This window comes from Carettochelys insculpta, chromosome 5, assembly GCF_033958435.1.
Source record: "Carettochelys insculpta isolate YL-2023 chromosome 5, ASM3395843v1, whole genome shotgun sequence".
Lineage (NCBI taxonomy): Eukaryota > Metazoa > Chordata > Testudines > Carettochelyidae > Carettochelys > Carettochelys insculpta.
Window position 1 is genome coordinate 53,784,412 of NC_134141.1, and position 21,711 is coordinate 53,806,122.

At 41.4% G+C, this 21,711-nt stretch overlaps 1 protein-coding gene across 1 annotated transcript in view; it reads left to right on the top strand.

Moving 5' to 3' along the window:
• The window catches only part of CNTNAP4 (contactin associated protein family member 4), a 488,087-nt gene that overhangs the window by 390,277 nt on the left and 76,099 nt on the right, over window positions 1-21,711 (top strand). Inside the window, exons 14-15 of the mRNA XM_074994161.1 lie at window positions 6,465-6,621; window positions 8,776-8,903. Of these exons, the coding sequence (XP_074850262.1) occupies window positions 6,465-6,621; window positions 8,776-8,903 (285 nt within the window). The remainder of the gene's footprint in view (window positions 1-6,464; window positions 6,622-8,775; window positions 8,904-21,711) is intronic.

Consider the following 21,711-nt stretch of genomic DNA (forward strand, 5'->3'; position numbering starts at 1 on the left):
GGAAGGTAAATTTAAGTCACAAAACCCCTCCATAACTCAGGGATTGCCAGCAAATAAAGTGCTCTAACTACTCCCTCTCTCTAACAGAAGGCAGAGAGATCTCTCGACTTATGCAGTCTAGTTTCATAGGCACACAGGATTTGGAGAGGTGAAAGAAATGACTATACACAATGACTCTTCTGGGAGGATCTCACATTCCCCCAGTGTTTAGAATGTATGTTGAGAAGTGAAGAATACTGTCAGAAACTGAAAATACAGGTTGTGTTTTAGGGAAGCAACAGTCAATCAGCCTGATTTAAATTTTAGCACATTTCATCAACTTAACTATTTCTCTTGCACCCTTGCATATGATTTTGTGAGATAATCTTCATCACACATTGTCTTATTTAAGGTCACAACCATTCATTCCCTGACTTTCTGTGTATGTTTCCTTGGGTCATTACTATTACAGAGCTGCAGCAGCAGCAGTAACAACAACAACAACAAAAATCACATACCACTAACTACTACAGTATTCCTGAAAGAAAATCCAAACATCTTGCAGAAAAAAAATAAATGCTTGTTCTCTTTCATTCATGTGAACACTATACAACACTACGCTTGGAAATTCAAACAGACATATTATTAAATAGTTCACATAATTTTACCCCTCCCACTACTGTCATCCATAATCTCCACTCGGCACTTCTGACAAGTACGCCATTTGATGAGAATTTTATGTGAAATAATTTTGGGATACATAGGCTGTGTCTGGACTAGCCCCCAACTTCAAAGGGGGCATGGTAATTATGGTGTTGGGAGATTACTAATGAAGTGCTGTGGTGCATATGCAGCACTTCATTAGGCTAAATATACCCCATGGCAACTTCAAAGTGTCAAATTTCAAAGTGCCAGCTTGTGTGTAGCTGCGAGTCAGCTGCAGGTACTTTGAAGTCCCTTTACTCCTCAAAATGTTGTTTGTATTTTGAGGAGTAAATTTTGAGGAGTAAAGGGACTTCAAAGTAGCCCGGCCCTTCGAAGTACCTGCAGCTGACCCGTGGCTACATGCAAGCCAGCACTTCGACATTTCATACATCGAAGTTGCCGAGGGGGAGATGTAGCCGAATGAATGCACCCCAGCACTTCATTAGTGATCTCCTAACACCCTAATTACCATGCATCCTTCGAAGTTGGGGGCTAGTCTAGACACAGCCATAGGGTGCATCTACACGAGGAACTAACTTTGAAGTTAACTACACTACATCAAACAGCAACGAAGGGTCCTGTGGCACCTTATAGACTAACAGAAAAGTTTTGAGCATGAGCTTTCGTGAGCACAGACTCACTTCATCAGATGCTGGTCTTGGAAATCTGCAGGGCCAGGTATAAATAAGCCAGAGCAAGGGTGGGGATAACAAGGTTAGCTCAGTCAGCAAGGGTGAGGCTTACTACCAGCAGTTGATCAGGAGGTGTGAACACCACGGGAGGGGAAGCTGCTTCTGGATTTAGCCAGCCATTCGCAGTCTTTGTTTAAGCCAGAGCTGAGGGCATTGAATTTGCAGATGAATTGTAGCTCAGAAATTTCTCTTTGGAGTCTGGTCCTGAAATTTCTTTCCTGTAGGATAGCTACTTTTAAGTCTGCTAATGTGTGGCCTGGGAGATTGAAGTGCTCTCCTACGGGTTTTTGTATATTGCCATTTCTGATGTCTGATTTGTGTGAGTTTATTCTTTTACGTAGAGACTGTCCAGTTTGTCCGATGTATATAGCAGAGGGGCATTGCTGGCACATGATGGCATAAATTATATTGGTAGATGTGCAGCTGAATGAACCCACGATGGTGTGGCTGATCTGGTTAGGTCCTGTAATGGTGTTGCTGGTGTAGATATGTGGGCAGAGCTGGCAATGAGGTTTGTTGCATGGATGGGTCCCTGAGTTAGAGTGACTGTGGTCCGGTGTATAGTTGCTGGTTAGGATTTGCTTCAGGTTGGCAGGTTGTCTGTGGGAAAGGACTGGTCTGCCTCCCAAGGCCTGTGAAAGTGGGGGATCATTGTCCAGGATGGGTTGTAAATCCCTGATGATGCTCCGTAGAGGTTTTAGCTGAGGACTGTAGGTGATGGCTAGTGGTGTTCTGTTGGTTTCTCTCTTGCGCTTGTCCTGTAGTAAGAGGCTTTGTGGCACACGTCTGGCTCTGTTGATCTGTTTTTTCACTTCCTCAGGTGGGTATTGCAGTTTCAAGAATGCTTGGTATCGATCCTGTAGGTGTTTGTCTCTGTCGGAGGGGTTGGAGCAAATGCGGTTATATCTTAGTGCTTGGCTGTAGACAATGGATCGTGTGGTGTGTCTGGGATGGAAGCTGGAGGCATGAAGGTAGGCGTAGCGGTCAGTAGGTTTACGGTACAGGGTGGTGTTGATGTGGCCATCGTGTATTAACACTGTGGTGTCCAGGAAGCGGATCTCCTGTGTGGGCTGTTCCAGGCTGAGGTTGATGTTGGGGTGAAAGTTCTTGAAGTCCCGGTGGAATTCCTCCAGAGTCTCCTTCCCATGGGTCCAGATCATGAAGATATCATCGATGTAGCATAAGTAGAGACGGGGTGTTAGTGGACGAGAGCTAAGGAAGAGCTGTTCCAGGTCAGCCATAAAAATATTGGCATTTTGAGGGGCCATGCGGGTACCCATAGCTGTGCCGCTGATTTGAAGGTATAAGCCAGAGCAAGGGTGGGGATACGGATTTGGCGACGACATATACCTTCAAATCAGCGGCACAGCTATGGGTACCCGCATGGCCCCTCAATATGCCAATATTTTCATGGCTGACCTGGAACAGCTCTTCCTTAGCTCTTGTCCACTAACACCCCGTCTCTACTTACGCTACATTGATGATATCTTCATGATCTGGACCCATGGGAAGGAGACTCTGGAGGAATTCCACCGGGACTTCAAGAACTTTCACCCCAACATCAACCTCAGCCTGGAACAGCCCACACAGGAGATCCGCTTCCTGGACACCACAGTGTTAATACACGATGGCCACATCAACACCACCCTGTACCGTAAACCTACTGACCGCTACGCCTACCTTCACGCCTCCAGCTTCCATCCCAGACACACCACACGATCCATTGTCTACAGCCAAGCACTAAGATATAACCGCATTTGCTCCAACCCCTCCGACAGAGACAAACACCTACAGGATCGATACCAAGCATTCTTGAAACTGCAATACCCACCTGAGGAAGTGAAAAAACAGATCAACAGAGCCAGACGTGTGCCACAAAGCCTCTTACTACAGGACAAGCGCAAGAGAGAAACCAACAGAACACCACTAGCCATCACCTACAGTCCTCAGCTAAAACCTCTACGGAGCATCATCAGGGATTTACAACCCATCCTGGACAATGATCCCCACTTTCACAGGCCTTGGGAGGCAGACCAGTCCTTGCCCACAGACAACCTGCCAACCTGAAGCAAATCCTAACCAGCAACTATACACCGGACCACAGTCACTCTAACTCAGGGACCCATCCATGCAACAAACCTCGTTGCCAGCTCTGCCCACATATCTACACCAGCAACACCATTACAGGACCTAACCAGATCAGCCACACCATCGTGGGTTCATTCAGCTGCACATCTACCAATATAATTTATGCCATCATGTGCCAGCAATGCCCCTCTGCTATATATATCGGACAAACTGGACAGTCTCTACGTAAAAGAATAAACGCACACAAATCAGACATCAGAAATGGCAATATACAAAAACCCGTAGGAGAGCACTTCAATCTCCCAGGCCACACATTAGCAGACTTAAAAGTAGCTATCCTACAGGAAAGAAATTTCAGGACCAGACTCCAAAGAGAAATTTCTGAGCTACAATTCATCTGCAAATTCAATGCCCTCAGCTCTGGCTTAAACAAAGACTGCGAATGGCTGGCTAAATCCAGAAGCAGCTTCCCCTCCCGTGGTGTTCACACCTCCTGATCAACTGCTGGTAGTAAGCCTCACCCTTGCTGACTGAGCTAACCTTGTTATCCCCACCCTTGCTCTGGCTTATTTATACCTGGCCCTGCAGATTTCCAAGACCAGCATCTGATGAAGTGAGTCTGTGCTCAAGAAAGCTCATGCTCAAAACTTTTCTGTTAGTCTATAAGGTGCCACAGGACCCTCCGTTGCTGTTACAGATCCAGACTAACATGGCTACCCCTCCGATACTTTACACTACATCGAAGTAGCCAACAGAGAGTCTACACTCATTTTCCCTTACCTCAGAGTCCTTACACAAGCCCAACTTTGAGGTCCTTACTCCATTCCTGGGAATGAAGTAGGGTGTGTGTAAATGCTCAACTTCAAAGTTGCTTACTTCAAAGTTATTTTTGTAGCGTAGACACAGCCACAGTGTAAAGTAATTTTTATTGGAACAAATCTTAGGAATGCATTCAACTCAATCTTTCTATTGAAAGAGTGCCATGCCAATATTTTTATGTGTTCATTTTGAAGAAGCTTCATTAAATCCTTCCCCCCCCGATTTTAATTAGCAATATTAACTGCCAACACAGAGCTAGCAACCTTGACTAATCACTATGATCCTTTAGTAACTATACATTTTTATGCTAGTATACAAACAAATATAGCAGGACTGCTTTAAAGTCTGTTTAAGAACAGAAGCTATCACTCACAACTACAGGATCCAGGAGTTTCTGAGCTGTTGAAACAAGAGAAATAGTCCGTTTTTATGTGTCTTTGTTTTGTTCATTTTTAAAGTGATGTTTCATAAATCATTTATACAATATTCTCTAGCTTTTCTTCCCTGCCTGATGGGCTGCAAACACAAATACTGATGCTAGACATTGATGCCACTGAGCATGTTTTACTTTCCTATGTACTTTTCACACTGCTTTTAAGGCCTGCTGGGTTGGCAGTGGTGTGGTAAGGAATTCAGTCAGTATATGTGCCAGCTGAGAGATTCTAAGGATAGCACAGGTATTCTCTTACAGTAAGTTATAATAAACTATGGCAGTTGCAATTAAGGTTGAAGCTGGGTTAAGTGCCATCCTCTTGGTGTGGGCCCACTGCTGAAAACTTCAGTGTTTCAACAACACACAATTCAAGTGCCTCTGTGAGGCACCAAGCCATTTGACAACCGTTGACTCCTAACCCTAAGCCTTTGTATTCATTTCATTTTTCATCTTCTTCACTCTCATTTAAGATGGATCACCTTCATGCTTCATATTATTTAGTAATTATCCTTTTCTGTGTACTCTGTGCTTTTACTTCTCTGGCTATTTGGCAGCACCTTAAAATTTAATGCACAGGGCTACCACTACATGAGAAGCATCTGTCAACAAAAGTGACTGTTGGAAGAAATTTCCCAGCAAAACTTTTATTGACAGATTGTGCCTACACATAAAAGCAGATTGAAAGAGCAATCCGCTGTGTCAACAGAGAGCAGCCAGCCCGGCCCTCTCTCCACAGAAAGCTGACCGGAAGCTCTGCAGTCAGCGCTGCCTGGTAAACCAGAAGCTCTGTCTGTCGACAAAAGAGCCCTGGATCATCTACACTGCTGTTTTGTCAACAGAAAACTGTCAAGAAAGCTATTACACCTGAACGCGGAGAGGTATAGTGCTGCTGGTGGATGTGCCAAGTTTTGTCAACAGACTGTCAACAAAGTACATTTTGCATTGTATACACTCGGTAGATTTTTCTGACAGAAGCCCAATTTTGCCAGAAAAAGCCCTCTTGTGTAGACATAGCCCAGGAATGTAGAATTAAGAAGACAACCACCACTATCATTTTACTATGAACAGTGCTGAATAGGTGCATTGCTCGGAGGTACAGTAGGCTCTCAGAAATGTTGCTGTTAGTTGCTGGGCACATCAACTGTGTTAAGTAGCATATACTTTAACATGATTTCATCAGTCTCAGACGATATAATTTCTGTATCTGTAGTGCATGATCTAACTCAAGATGACTGACATTTCTGATTCTCACCACACAGTAGAGCTAACTCAGGTGCTTATTATTCAGCAAAGGTGTATTTAGTATTCACAGTAATAAAATGAGTCAATTTATGCTTTTTGCTCTTCTCATGTCCTCACCGGTATTTCCATGATCTCAAATTGATCTTTGCCTCAGAGCATAAATTAACTTGATTTTTTTAGAGTGACAGCATCTCTATTTTCATGTGCTATTTTAAAAGAGAGTTCATAAATGGACTGCTTAAGATAAATGATTCTAATATCATGCCTGACCGAGCTAGGAACTACCAGATCTCTTTTCCCCTAATATAAGCAAAAAGATATGAATATCATTTAATCCCTGATAATGAAATATTAAAATGAATAATTGGTTAGCATTTTAAAGAAATCTTGTCATTTTTTAAAATTGTTTTTTTACCATCATGCTTGGAAGTCTGTTTGGGTGAGGGGAAATTGGAAGGAGCAGGAACTGAGATCAAATATTAATTTTCCTCTAATCTGTCTTTTAGATGGGATTCCATTGAGCTGGTGGGTTGGAAGAACCAATGAAACACAAACGTACTGGGGAGGAGCTTTGCCTGATGCTAGAAAATGTGCTTGTGGATTAGAGGGGAGCTGCATTGATTCTCAGCATTACTGCAATTGCAATGCCGACAGAAACGAATGGTGCCCTTTGTATTACTTTTTTATGGTTAATTCTTTGCTTTACTTTGCAAACTCAAAAATTATGTGTGATTTAGCATCTATTGCCAACCAGCACTATTAGGAACCAACCATCCCACACCCCTAAACCTGCAATATATGCTGCTACCATCAGTAAAAAATATGGTTATTCACCAGAATTAGCTAAATTAAGGAGCAAATATATAATATTTTTCTATGATTTCTTACATTTAGTAGCTATTTTGGGATGATATGTTTTATTTAGCCTGCCCAATATTAAGTAAACTGTTTGTTGTTTTGCCACGGGTTAAAGGCTTACATATGGTATGTTTTTCAGTCCTTGAAGTATTCAAGGTGCAGGTTGTACCTCTCTAGTCCAGCACCATTGGGACCAGACCAATGCTGAATAAGAGAATTTGCCAAGCCAAGGAAGAGCAATACTGTCTAGCAGCATTACCAATATTTCCACTTGTTACTGGGCTGTTAGAAGACACCTAGGAGTAAATTCAAGCTAAATAACAGCACAAAACACTGAGAGCCAAGACTGGTGGCTGTAAGCAAACTTTATAGCACCCCATGAAACTTGGCCACACACATAAGTGGATATCCCACTGACTAAAATTATGCCAGATTACAGATATTGGTGGATGAGAGAGTGCTGGACTAGAGAGTTTCAACCTGTAATTGGACTTAAATAGTGTTAGTTGAGCAAAATATTTGTGTCACATTTAATATTTGTATGTTCATTTTTTTCTTTTGTCCCTTTGAAGTTACTTTTGTTTTATAAAAGACTCCTCTTGATTCTTTATCCAAGAATTTAGAGGCTAAAATCATGGCCTCATTAAAGTCAGTGGGAATGTTGTCATTGACTTTAGCAGAGCAGAGATTTCACACAGAGTTCTGACTAGTTTGTCAGGCTACAGCTGAACTCTACTCGTATATCTTGTTTGCAAAATTGATATCCTCATCTAAACTCTGTATGATCTTGCATCTTTTACCACCAATTCAAGTACCATGGCAACTGAGGTATGAGTGAAGCCATGTAGCTAGATCTGAATGAGAATTCAGACTTCTTCAAAGTTTGGTGTAGTGGAAGATTCCTGCCCCCCACCCCCCCAACCCAGGGAAGGGCAACAGGAGCAGTTGCTCCAGGACCTGGCATTTCAAGTAGACCCAGAGCTCCAGCCATCAAGTAGCAGTGCTGGCGGCGGCATGAGGCCTGGGTCCCTTTGAAATGCTGCAGCCATGCTGCTGTGCCACTTCTCATGGCTCTCTAAGGAGGGAGGGACCCAGCCATCAGTCTGCTCTTGGCTCCTCCCCTTTCAGTACATCAAGCCAAGCCATGTCCTCCACCCCTTATATCTCCCCCACCCCCTGTCTGATGGGCTAGGGACCCTGGGGGATCCAGGTCACTGGAGATCCCTGCATGGACTGAACTCACAACCCTGGGTTTAGGGGACTAATGCTCAAGCCTCTGAGCCATTCTTCTCCCATTGTGCTATGCTCTGGAACATATGGAAAGTATGAAGACTTCAGCAAGAATGTAAATATTCACACACTATGAAACCAAACAAAAATATAATGCCTATCTCTCTGCATGCAGTGCCTGCCCAGTATGTGTGCTTTTTATAGATTAAACACACTTAAGAAGTTCCATTAACAGGATTCTTTTTTTATTTACGTTATTCTAGCTTCTTTTAACTCACTATCCAGTGAGAACCACAGCCACGCCAGGCACCAGAATTAAGTGGGAAGAGGGCTGCATGTGCACCCTGCATGGGTGGAGCATGTGCAGGCTTCAGTCAGACTGAACTTAGAAAGGCAACCCAAATAACTAATTATGTTGAAAAGAAAATGTCTTGCCTTATGCAGATGATCACAACCCTAATCACTCGATCTTGTAATCTCATTTAGGCCTGCAATGCACTTAAATTCTCTTACTGATCATGAGGTCAATATGGAAGTATTTGTAAGTAGGCTCCCATTTATTCATGCTCATCTTACCTGAACAATACATTTTTAACTTTTGAAAATGTAGGTCTCAATGTGTTTCTTTTTTTAGTTCAACAATTCCATTATTAGGTGGAGATATTTCTCTTATCTGATTGTTAATCAGAAACATTTAGGAGATGTTTGTTTTCTATTTTAATTTTCCAGGGCTAATGACACTGGATTCCTCTCTTATAAAGAACATCTGCCAGTAACTGAAATTGTTATCACGGATACAGACAGACCAAATTCTGAAGCAGCTTACAAGCTTGGGCCTTTGCTTTGTAGGGGAGACAGTAAGTAAGAGTGCTCAACCTACAAATAATTCACTGAAGTTTTACACAGTGTGTGTTCAGCTGTCTAAAAGGTATTTAAAGATCAGCCAACAGTTAATGGATAATTTAATAGGAAATGTGGGAGAGAGTGACATGATCTTGCAACAGAGTTGTGCCAATAACAGATATTTTTAGTTTGCTAGCACTTCTGAAAAATACAAATAAAAATAATTGTACATTACCTGAAAATGATTTGATGTTTCAAATACTTCAATTTTTTTTGTATGAACAAATTGGTGAAATAGACATGAACTTTCAGAATATTTTGGTGTTGCCAAATTTGGATTTTTTCATTTCAAAGATATTCTGGCTGAAAAATTTCACCTATCTCTATCTTCAAGGAAGCAGAATGCATTTAAAATGAGGTAATCTACATATGAGGAGGTAGACCAGGCAAAATAACGTGTTACGTTTGAATAGCTTGCATGAAGCCCTTGTGGCTTGCAGATTTTTTTTCTATGTTGTTCCAATGATGTCTTCCAAGAAATACATTCTTTAACAGGACATTTACAGCAATTAACACTAATCCTATTATCTCCTGTCTTTACCTCAGATTTTATAGGACCTGACATTTGAGAACTTAGTTCAGATGAGTACTGTATGGCTGAGAAAATTGTGCTTAGGGATATTTAGTCCCAAGCTAGTAATACCAGGGTAGGATCACTAGTCAGCGAAAGCTTTCTTCCCCTGGAATCTAAAGTTATTCTCTAAAAATTGATTTGCTGGGGGAAAGTGAACAGGCATGAACCATATTATTTGCATTGATGATGTTCTGACAAGGACATAAATGCACCTTGTGATTAAATGTAATTTTCTATGCATTGTAGCATATTAAATTTAAAATCAGATAAAATTGACAAAAAAACAAAAGGACAAAGAGAACACAGATTAATGGAAACTCTTCAGTAAAACACAAACAACACATCTTTTAGACAAGTCTAAAATTATTATCATTTCTTTTTATAAAATGTTAACAAAATAATGCTGAATACCGGTAGGATATTCGCTAATGTGCAATGGCAAATGTCCAAGGCATTGTACAGTAAAAGATCAGTTACCCAGCACTTAGATAACTGGCACATTGGGCTTGTCTACACTTGCCCCAGACTTTGAAGAGGTCGTGGTAATCAGGTCATAGAGGATTACTAATGAAGTGCTGTGGCAAATACACAGCTCTTCATTAGGCAAATTTTCTCCCACAGCAAACTATGAGGAGTAAAGGGACTTTGAAGTAGTGCAGGCACTTTGAAGTGTCCACGGCTACACACATGCCGGCATTTCAAAGTTTGAAGCTTCAAAGTTGCCAAGGGGGAAAATTAGCCTAATGAAGTGCTGTGTATTCACCGCAGACCTTCATTAGTCATCTCCTGTGGCCCTGATTACCTTGACCCCTTTGAAGTTAGGGGCAAGTGTGGACCCAGCCATTGTGTTAACTGGCACTTAGGCCAGCTGACTGGCCTGTGGCAGCAGAGCTGGTGGAGCAGGACTGCTGACACATTTGATTATCCAGTACCTTCAGTTTTCCAGGGGGGATGGATAATAAAGATTTTGCTATAGTAAAATTTATTTTATTCTGCACCTCTGGGCAGGAGAACCACACAAATAAGCTTTCATAGTAAATGCCGATTTTCATAAGTGCTGTTCAACAGAGGAAAAAAAAGATATTTTTGGATTCACATTGGTGTGTTGAGGATTATTGCTTCTTTTTGTTTTCACTACTGTCAAACCCTAAATTATGTCATTCCACTTCAAAGGGGATAGCCTCTTGTTTACTTTACTCTTTGTTAACAGTTAGAAATTTGTAGCAATAAAATTGCCCACAGGCATTTTCTTCAGAAAAGGCTTAGGGAGGGTGTTCACACCATGCAAAGGCTGGAAGGTTGTGAAATCTCATTGTCCAATAATCTATCTGTACACATACCAGAATAACTGATTGTAGCAAACGTCAAAATAAAGTAGACCTGTAAATAGTGTGCTGAATTGCTTAAACAATTATGTGTAGTATAACCCTGTGAAAAAAGGAGGTGTGTTTTTTAAAAGTATTTGTTTTTCTTCATTGGCTGTCATTTACACAGCTTCTAAGCACAAATGTGGACCAGAAATCAAGGCAAAATATGAGAAGAATATGTTAGGGAAGCACGATACTAGAAATAAATATAATCCTTACAACATTTATATACTTCTCATTTTTAAATTTCTTCAAAAACATTAATTAATTCTCTCACAGCACCTGATAAATGTGTGTATGTTATTTCCATTTCACAGGTGCAGAACCCATAAAGGTTGTGGGATTCTCAAGGGCCTATGGTCAGACCAATGGACTTCATAGCACTCATTTATCTGTTCAGAACACTAAGTCAGATTTTTCTCTTTTGACAATATATCTTAGCTAGCTATTACTGGCTCTGTCTATTTTCCTCCATACATTTTCTGTTTGCATGTTGTAGTGTACCTGTTAAATTGTATCCCCCTGATTTTGGTTTTAGATTTAACAGGGAATTGAGCTTAGTGCAAATAAAGAGACTAAATGAGTCTACAATCAGGAGAGTTAAAGAAAATAAGAAGGAGAAGGTGGGGGGCATTCAAAAGGAACATGAATATTGGCCTATTATAGGATTGAATGTTAGAATTGTTAGTAGTAATGTAAACAGAGCAGTAGTATTCCGTAAATAATTCTGTTCTCATTCTGGAAAAAAGCCAAGCGATGTATTAATATTATGTGATGATTGTGAAATACGTTAATACTTTCTATAGTTACAGTTGGAATGGAAAAACCAGCTACTAAAGCTATGTATTTATAAATCAGCAGATCAATACAATTTGTATGCTAGAGTGTTTGAAACTTTGGCCAAGGAGCAATGTGGACCATTAAAATTAATAGTAATACATCTTGGAACACTGGGGAATTTCCAGAGGACTGAAAGAAAGCTAGTACTGTCTTCAGACATTGGGCAAAATAGCGAAACAGCATATACAGGGCTCTGTTAATAAAGAATTAAAGGAGGGTAATAGGGTGCCAAATGCCACAGTCTTGGTCAATTTCCCCATTTTGAATATTCACTAGGTAGCTGTGTTTGAATCTCAGTGCTCATTCAGGGTAGAGATACTAGGTTTAACATCACCACCTAAGAGATGACAAAACAAAACAGCAGTAATGTAACACTTTAAAGACTAACAATTTTTTAAACTCTTTATACTCTTTAAACAAATACATAACTGCTGTTTTGTTTTGTTAGAATACAGGCTAACATGGGTACCTCTCTGTTACCACCTAAGAGCTGGAATACCACAACCCAATTGTATAGGTCCTGAAATTACTGCCAACTCTCCCTGACTCCCCAGTAGTCTAAGTACACTCTTCCCAGACTTCCAGCTTTGTTGGCACTCTGCTTTATGCTTTAGCCCTTCAAAGACAGGGGACACAAACAGAGAATTTCATTGGGTTTCTTACACAATAGGTTTTTATGTTAAACAGAAAAAGAAATTTTCATACCCAGACAAACTAAGAAACACTTACAAAAAATTGCTGCCTCAGTTTCTTCACCATCCTTGAGCTTTTTTGTGATTCTGATGAGTGAGGACCAGGACCCTCCATGTGATTCCACTCCTCTTGGTTCCTCTAGACATCAGATATCCTATTGTCTGGAGGTGCTGCCATTTGAATGGGAGCTATTCATGTTGAAAAGTCTGCATTGTCCCTCTTCTCAGGGAGATGGGACACTAGCCCTTTTAATAAAAGGCTGATGCTACAGCCACTGAAGCATTCAATGATATAGCAACGATATAAAATGAATGAAAATGCATACATCATACAAAGAAACACCTGTCAAATATGTAGTTGAAAGGAACCAAAATATGTCATACTTTTGTGCTAACTTTACCAAATTGTTTCAGTTAAAGAAAAATGAAAACATTTTGCAGTGACCTTTTTTGAAAGAAAGTATTCTTTTCCATTGAACATTACATTTCATTTTTAAAATTTATTTTATTTAAAAGGATTAAAAGCTGAAAAGATTGAGAATGTTTTTGGTTGAATGAAACAATTTGTTCAACCTGAAAAGAATTTATTTTTCAACATTTCATTTAATTGATTTTTTATTTGTTTCTTTTTCTTTGTTGTGGCAAGAAACACCCTGCCCCATCAGATATTTGCATGACTTTTTGTTTCCACAGAATATTTTTCTCGAGAAACTACAATAATACAAAATAAACAATGCACACATTAAAATTGAATCACAAATTAGCTGCCTCGCATGTCTGAAAATCTAACTGTAAATAGAGAATCATTGTTGAATGGGTGTGTTTTTAGTGGACTGTCACAAGCATTGATTCTTCACCTTACTCTATTTAATATTTTTAATTAATGACCTTGAGGAAGTATTAATAATGAGGAGAGGTCACTACTTCTTAATTTGTGGTCAACATGTCTTAGGCCACATCTGCATTACCTGGAAGATTGACCTGCTCAGGTCTGATCTTCTGTAGTTTGATTTCATGCCTCTGGTAGGGACACAAAAAATTGACCTATTAGGGATTGGAAGTCAACCCCTGTCCTCCTCGCTATCACAAGGATTAAGGGAAATCAAGGGGAGAAACTTTCCTGTTGACTTTCCTCAGTGAGGGCAGCCAAGAAAGTCAATTTCAGAAAAGTCAATTTAACTACACAATTGGGCCATGTCTACACTACCCCTGCCTTTAGGAAGGGGTTTGTAAATGCTGCAGACCGAAAATGCTAACGAGGTGCTGATATGAATATTCAGCATCTCATTTGCATAACGATGGTCATCTGGAACATCAAAAGTGCTGCATTTGAATTGAAATCTAGCCATTTAGACAGGGTTCCTTCAAAGGGAAACCCTGATTTCAAAAACAAGCTTCTTCCCAAATTCACTGTGCTATGTTGCATTCAAAAGGGTTAAAACAATTTAGACTGGGTAGATGAAAATATCAAGTGTAAGTGCAGAGGTTATTTTAACACTATCTGACACTAGTGCAACTCCTGCTGCAATAATGTGTCCAGTTCTGGTATCTACAACACAGAAAGGAGATTGCTAAATTATACATGGTTTGGAGAAGAGCCACAAAAATCATACAATCATACAATCATAGAACAGTAGAGCTGGAAGAGGCTTAAAAAAGCCATCACTTCCAGCCCCCTGCTCAAAGCAGGACCAAAACCATCCGATCAGCCCAGCCAGGGCTTTGTAGAGGCAAATCTTAAACAACTCCAGGGATAGAAACTCCCCTACTTCCCTGGGTAGACCATTCCAATGCTTCACCACCGTCCTATTGAAAAAGTTTTTCCTAATGTTCAACCTGAACCTTCCCAACTGCAACATGAGACCATTGTTCCATGTTCTGCCATCCGTGACCACTGTGAACAGCCTCTCTCCAGCCTCTTTGCCACCTTTCTTCAGTAAGCTGAAGACTGTTATCAAGTCCCCCCTCAGTCTTCTCTTCTGCAGACTAAACAGTCCCAATTTCCTCAACCTCCTTCATAAGTCATATGCTCCAGCCCCCTAATTATTTTGGTAACCCTCCGCTGGACCCTCTCCAGTGTATCCACATCCTACCTATAACTGGGGACCCAGAACTGGACACAGTACTCCAGATGCGGCCTCACCAAAGCTGAATAAAGAGGAATAATCACTTGTTTGGATCTACTGGCAACGCTCCTCTTGATACAACCTAATATGCCATTAGCCTTCTTGGCTACAACAGCACACTGTTGACTCATGTCCAGCTTCACATACAACTCCCAGATCCTTTTCTGCAGAACTACTACTAAGCCAGTCGGACCCCAGCCTGTAATAATGCTTGTGATTCTTCCGGCCCAAGTGCAGGACTCTGTACTTGTCCTTATTGAACCTCATCAGATTTCTTGCAGCCCAGTCTTCCAATTTGTCTAAGTCAGTCTAGACCCTGTCCCTACCCTCCAGCATATCTACCTCTCCCCTCTAGCTTAGTGTCAACCCCTCATCCAGGTCATTGATAAATGTGTTGAACAGAACAGAATGCAGAACCGAACCTTGGGGCACTCCACTAGAAAATGACCACCATCCCGACATTGAGCCATTGTTCACTACCCACTGGGCCTGACCTTCTAGCCAGCTTTCTATCCATCTTACCTTCCATTTATCCAATCCACATTCCTTTAACTTGCTGACAAGAATATTGTGGGAGACCATATCAAAAGCTTTGCTATTGCCCTTCATGAATCCATGCTGACTATTCCTGATCACTTTCCCCTCCTCCGAGTGCCTCAAAATGACTTCCTTGAGGAGCCCCTCCATGATTTTTCCAGGGACTGATGTAAGACAGACCATCTTATAGCTCCCTGGATCATCCTTCTTCCCTTTTTTAAAGATGGGCACTACATTTGCCTTTTTCCAATCATTCGGGATCTTACCCGATCTCCATGACTTTTCAAAGATAACAGCCAAGGGCTCGTCAACGACATATGCCAACTCCCTCAGAACCCTCAGATGAATTAGGTCCGGGACCATGGATTTATGTACGTTTAGCTTTTTTAGATAGCTCCTAACCTGTTCTTTCCCCACCAAAGGCTGTCCACTTTCATCCCACAATGCATCACTTATCACATTTGTCCGGGAGCTGTCCTTGTCCATGAAGACAGAGGCAAAGAAAGCATTAAGTTCTTCAGCTTTCCCTACATCATCTGTCACTGGGTTACCTCCCTCATCCAGTAGGGTCCCCAGACCATCTCTGATCACTTTCTTCTTGTTAACACGCCTGTAGAAACTTTTCTCGTTATCCCTCACATTCCTCATGAGTCGCAATTCCAGTTGCGCTTTCGCCTTCCTGATAGCTGCCCTACATTCTCGAGCTATACCTTTATATTCCTCCCTAGACATCTGTCCAAGTTTCCACTTTTTGTAAGCTCCCTTTTTGTGCCTAAGTTTTCCAAGGATTTCCCCATTGAGCCAGTCTGGTCTCCTACCATATTTACTTCTCTTGCTGCGCATTGGGACAGTTTCTTTCTGTGCCTTTAATAGGGCTTCCTTAAAATACTGCCAGTTTTCCTGGACTCCTTTTCCTTTCATGGTAGCATCCCAGGGGATTCTGCCCATCAGGTTCCTGAAGGAGTCAAAGCCTGCTTTTCTGAAGTCCAAGGTGTGTAATTTGCTGCTCTCTCTCCTTCCTTTGGTCAGGATCCTGCAGTCTACAATCTCATGATCACTGCTTCCCAGGTTGTCACCCATCTCTATCTTTCCAATTAGTTCCTCCCTGTTTGTAAGCAGCAGGTCGAGCCGTGCATGACCTCTGGTCAGGTCCTTCAGCACTTGTACCAAGAAAAAGCAGTCAAGTAGCACTTTAAAGACTAGCAAAATAGTTTATTAGGTGAGCTTTCGTGGGACAGACCCACTTCTTCAGACCATAGCCAGACCAGAACAGACTCAATATTTAAGGCACAGAGAACCAAAAACAGTAAGCAAGGAGGACAAATCAGAAAAAGATAATCAAGGTGAGCAAATCAGAGAGTGGAGGGGTGGGGGGGAAGATCAAGAATTAGATTGAGCCAAGTATGCAGACGAGCTCCTATAGTGACTCAGAAAGTTCCCATAACGATTTAAACCATGTGTTAATGTGCCGAATTTGAATATCAAAGCCAGCTCGGCTGCTTCTCTTTCCAGAAAGGTGCGATAATTCTTCTTCAGTAACACACATACCTTTAGGTCATTGACAGAATGTCCCATTCCATTAAAATGTTGACTAACTGGTTTGTGGATCTGGAGTGTTTTGATGTCTGTTTTGTGCCCATTGACCCTTTGTCTAAGGGAGTTAGAAGTCTGTCCAATATACAAAGCATCTGGGCACATGATGGCATATATGATGTTAGTAGAGGAGCATGAGAAATTGCCCGTGATTCTGTGAGTAACCTGGTTAGGTCCAGTGATGGTACTTCCAGAGAAGATATGTGGACAAAGCTGGCAGCGGGCTGTGTTGCAGGGAAAGGTTCCAGGACTGGTATTCCTGGGGTATAGACTGTGGCTGTTAGTGAGGATCCTCATGAGGTTGGGAGGTTGTCTGTAGGAGAGAACAGGCATGTCACCCAGGGCCTTCTGGAGGTGGGCATCCTGATTAAGGGTAGGTTGTAGGTCTTTAATAATTCGTTGCTGTAGTCTGAGTTGGGGGCTGTAGGTGATGACCAGTGGTGTTCTGTTCTTGGCTTTTTTGGGCCGATCTTGGAGTAGCTGGTCTTTGGGTATTTGTCTGGCCCTGTCGATTTTTTTTTTTACTTCTCCTGGTGGGTAATTCAGGTTTATGAATATTAAAGTTCTTGTAGTTTTTGGTCTCTGTCAGTTGGATCAGAGCAAATGCAATTGTACCTAAGAGCTTGACTGTAAACAATGGATCTAGTCACGTGTGCAGGATGGAAACTAGAAGTATAGCGATCAGTAGGTTTTCAGTACAGTGTGGTACTGATCAGGCCATCCTTGATTAGTACTGTAGTGTCCAGGAAATGTATCTCTTGCATGTTGTAATCAAGGCATAAGTTGATGATGGGGTGTAGATTGTTAAAGTCTCTGTGGAATTCTTCTAGAGCCTCTGTACCATGGGTCCAAATCATAAAGATGTCATCAATGTATCTTAAGTAGAGGAGTGGTAATAAGGACGAGAGCTGAGGAATCATTGTTCCAGGTCAGCCATAAATATATTAGCATACTGTGGGGCCATGCGGGTGCATGGGTCAATGGGCACAAAGGGTCAATGGGCACAAAACAGACATCAAAACACTCCAGATCCACAAACCAGTTAGTCAACATTTTAATGGAATGGGACATTCTGTCAATGACCTAAAGGTATGTGTGTTACTGAAGAAGAATTATCGCACCTTTCTGGAAAGAGAAGCAGCCGAGCTGGCTTTTATATTCAAATTTGGCACATTAACACATGGTTTAAATCGTGATGGGAACTTTCTGAGTCACTATAGGGGCTCATCTGCATACTTGGCTCAATCTAATTCTTGACCTTCCCCCCCACCCCTCCACTCTCTGATTTGCTCACCTTGATTATCTTTTTCTGATTTGTCCTCCTTGCTTACTGTTTTTGGTTCTCTGTGCCTTAAATATTGAGTCTGTTCTGGTCTGGCTATGGTCTGAAGAAGTGGGTCTGTCCCACGAAAGCTCACCTAATAAACTATTTTGCTAGTCTTTAAAGTGCGACTTGACTGCTTTTTGTTTTGATAGGGTATAGATTAGCACGGCTTCCTGTCTGTTACTCTTGTACCAAGAAGTGATCCTCAATATTCTCTAGAAATTTCCTGGACTGCTTGTGTACCGCCGTATTGGTCTCCCAACAGATGTCAGGGTAATTGAAGTCCCCCACGATAACAAGAGCCCACTATCTGGAAACTTCTCTCAGTTGTCCAAAAAAAATGATTCCAGGATTTAAAAAAAAAATGCCTTATAGAGAAAAATGCAAAGAACTTGATTGGTTTAAATAAAGCATAGAAGGTGAAGCAGTGATTACCATAGTCTGTAATTACCTTTAGGTGGATTAGATATTTGATAACATAGGGTTTGCTAACCTAGTAGAGAAATTTATAGTTACATCCAGTGACTGGAAGAAGAAGGTGGAAAAAATACAGACTCAGGTGTGAATTTTTAACAGCAAAACTAATTAATCATTGGAACAGCTTAATGAAGATTGTGATGGATTATCCATCACTGTTCTGTTTTAAATCAATATTGGATTTTTTTAAAGAAGTGCTCTAGTCCAAACAAGAATTAATTCAGGTGAATCTCATCACCTGTGTTACAGAGAAGGTCAGACTAGATTATCAAAACAGTGCCTCATGGCCTTAAAATCTATGATTTTTATAATAAACTGCATTATATGGGAACTGGAAGCAGTGATACAAATGCGCAGTTGTACTCACAGATTATTGAAAGCAAGATTTCATAAATTAGCCCCCCGATGGGGAACCTTGTTTGGAATACCATTTTACAGGGAGCTGCAGTGATGAAGATGTCCCCTGAAAAGAGAAATTGAGACAAGGTACAACCAAGCCATCCCAGGGCATGAGAATCATTGGGAGGCAGTGACCCTGTTTATGTACACTCACCAGAATAAGAGGCAAACTGGAGTGGACTAGACCACATAGCAGCTTCATGTACAAAGACTATGGTCTAAATCCTATACAACTTACTCATGCTGGCAGTTTGCTGAAGTCACCTGAACTAATCTTACAAGACTTGACAGTATCTTCAATGTTCAATAAACACACCTTTATATAGTAATACTAATGTGCTCTTGCTGTCAGACCCTTACCGTATGTAAGTAAAACACAAAGCTTCTCACTTAAGTAGAACCAGCATTTGTCTCAGATAATGTTGGGGGAGTTTCTGGGCTCTTTGAACCTTAGTATGTTAATATTCCTAAAAGTGTCTCTGAGCTAGGGCACTATTGTCTACGCTTAATACCTAGGGAAACTGGGATAGGAATTAAATATCTTGCTCATCATCATACAGGAAACCTGTAGCATTTCTGAAAGGAGAACTGAGATCTTTTAATAAACAGGTCCATGCATCAGCTAAAATAGTCTGTGATGGATGGGTAAAATCTGAGGCAGAGTTTTATCTTGTATTAGAGGAGTAGCCGAGTTAATCTGTATCTTCAAAAACAATAAGAAGTCCTGTGTGATCTTAGCAGTTTTATCTTGCTTGCACCCTCACCCTGGTACACACCTGTAGAAGACATCTACAGAAAACTATATTCTTTTTGCCAATTAATCTGCACTAAAAAGATGTAAATTGTTTCCCCACTTGGAGCTATTTAGTTTTGTTTACTGGTTTTTTTTCCCTTCATTTTGATCCCTGCTGGAGTTTCACACACAGAGTGGGTGATACAGCCCTTAAAAGTATCAACAGAGGAGCTGTTACAAATAAAAACAAAAAAAAAAGTTATGTTCTGACACGAACATTAGACAACTCCAATGAGTTTTTCCAACTAAGAGATTATTGTGAAGGAGTCCTTTTTGATTAGCTTTGTAGTGTTCAAAACTACTGACTTGTTTCTCATGTTTTCATTTTTCTTCCTGTGTCTTTGTATTATATTTTGTAATAGGTAAGATAAAAGATGATTTTCTAATGAATGTTCTCCTTATCAAATCTCTAAAACATTGAAAATCAAGTATTATTTGCAATATGGATATGGGTGCTGTTGTATTTAAAACAAACAGAGCTGCTTTTCTTCTGCTTCTTCATTAGTCATAGGCTGTGGCCACACTTGGCCAAAATTTCAAAAGGGCCATGCTAATGGCCAAATCGGAGAATACTAATGAGGTGCTGAAATGAAGATTTAGTGCCTCATTAGCATGCTGCCAACTGCAACACTTCAAAAGTGCCATGTTTCAATAACACACAGCTCATCTACACGGGGCCCTTTTCAAAAGGACACTGCAGACTTCAAAATCCCCTTATTCCTGTCAGCCAATAGGAATAAGGGGATTTTGAAGTCTGCAGGGTCCTTTCAAAAAGGGTCCCATGTAGCCGAGCCATGCATGATTGAAACACGGCAGGTTCAAAGTGCCGTGGACAGCAGCATGCTAATGAAGCACTGAATATTCATTTCAGTGCCTTATTAGCATTCTCTGATTTGGCCATTAGCATGGCCTTTTCAAAATTTTGGCTAAGTGCGGCCACAGCCATAGAGAGTTTGTTCTGCTAGTCTGTATCTTCACAAAACAAAAACAGCAGTCCTGTAGCACTTTAAAGACTAAAAATATTATTTATTACTTCTTCAGATCTGGAAAATAATCATGTCGTACCATTGCAAATAAAACGCTCAATTATCACTGATTTCTTTACTCCATGATGTGAGTTTCAGCTTACTGAGCCAGATATCATGGACCAGATCCTTAGATATTTTCTAATGAAGTGTTTTTTTTTTCCACATCTATTCACAGAACCTGCAAATCTATCTCTATGGCTACGTCTACACGTGAAGCCTACATCGAAGTAGCATATTTCGATGTGGCGACATCGAAATAGGCTATTTCGATGAATAACGTCTACACGTCCTCCAGGGCTGGCAACGTCGATGTTCAACATCGACGTTGCGCAGCACCACATCGAAATAGGCGCAGTGAGGGAACGTCTACACGCCACAGTAGCACACATCGAAATAAGGGTGCCAGGCACAGCTGCAGACAGGGTCACAGGGCGGACTCAACAGCCAGCCGCTCCCTTAAAGGGCCCCTCCCAGACACACTTGCACTAAACAGCACAAGATACACAGAGCTGACAACGAGTTGCAGACCCTGTGCATGCAGCATGAATCCGCCGCTGCAGCAGCAGCAGCCAGAAGCCCTTGGCTAAGGGCTGCTGCACACGGTGACCATAGAGCCCTGCACAGGCTGGAGAGGCAGCGTCTCTCAACCCCCCAGCTGATGGCTGCCATGGAGGACCCCACAATTTTGACGTTGCGGGACGCGGATCGTCTACACGGTCCCTACTTCGATGTTGAACGTCGAAGTAGGGCGCTATTCCGATCCCCTCATGAGGTTAGCGACTTCGACGTCTCGCTGCCTAACGTCGAAGTTAACTTCGAAATAGCACCCGACACGTGTAGCCGCGACGGGCGCTATTTCGAAGTTAGTGCCGCTACTTCGAAGTAGCGTGCACGTGTAGACACAGCTTATATATTTATTTTTCATGGGGTTCTTTTGGTGGTTATCCCTTTAGTATCTTAATATTTATAAATACTTTATGTATCTGTTTCAGGGTTGAGATAATGCAGTAAA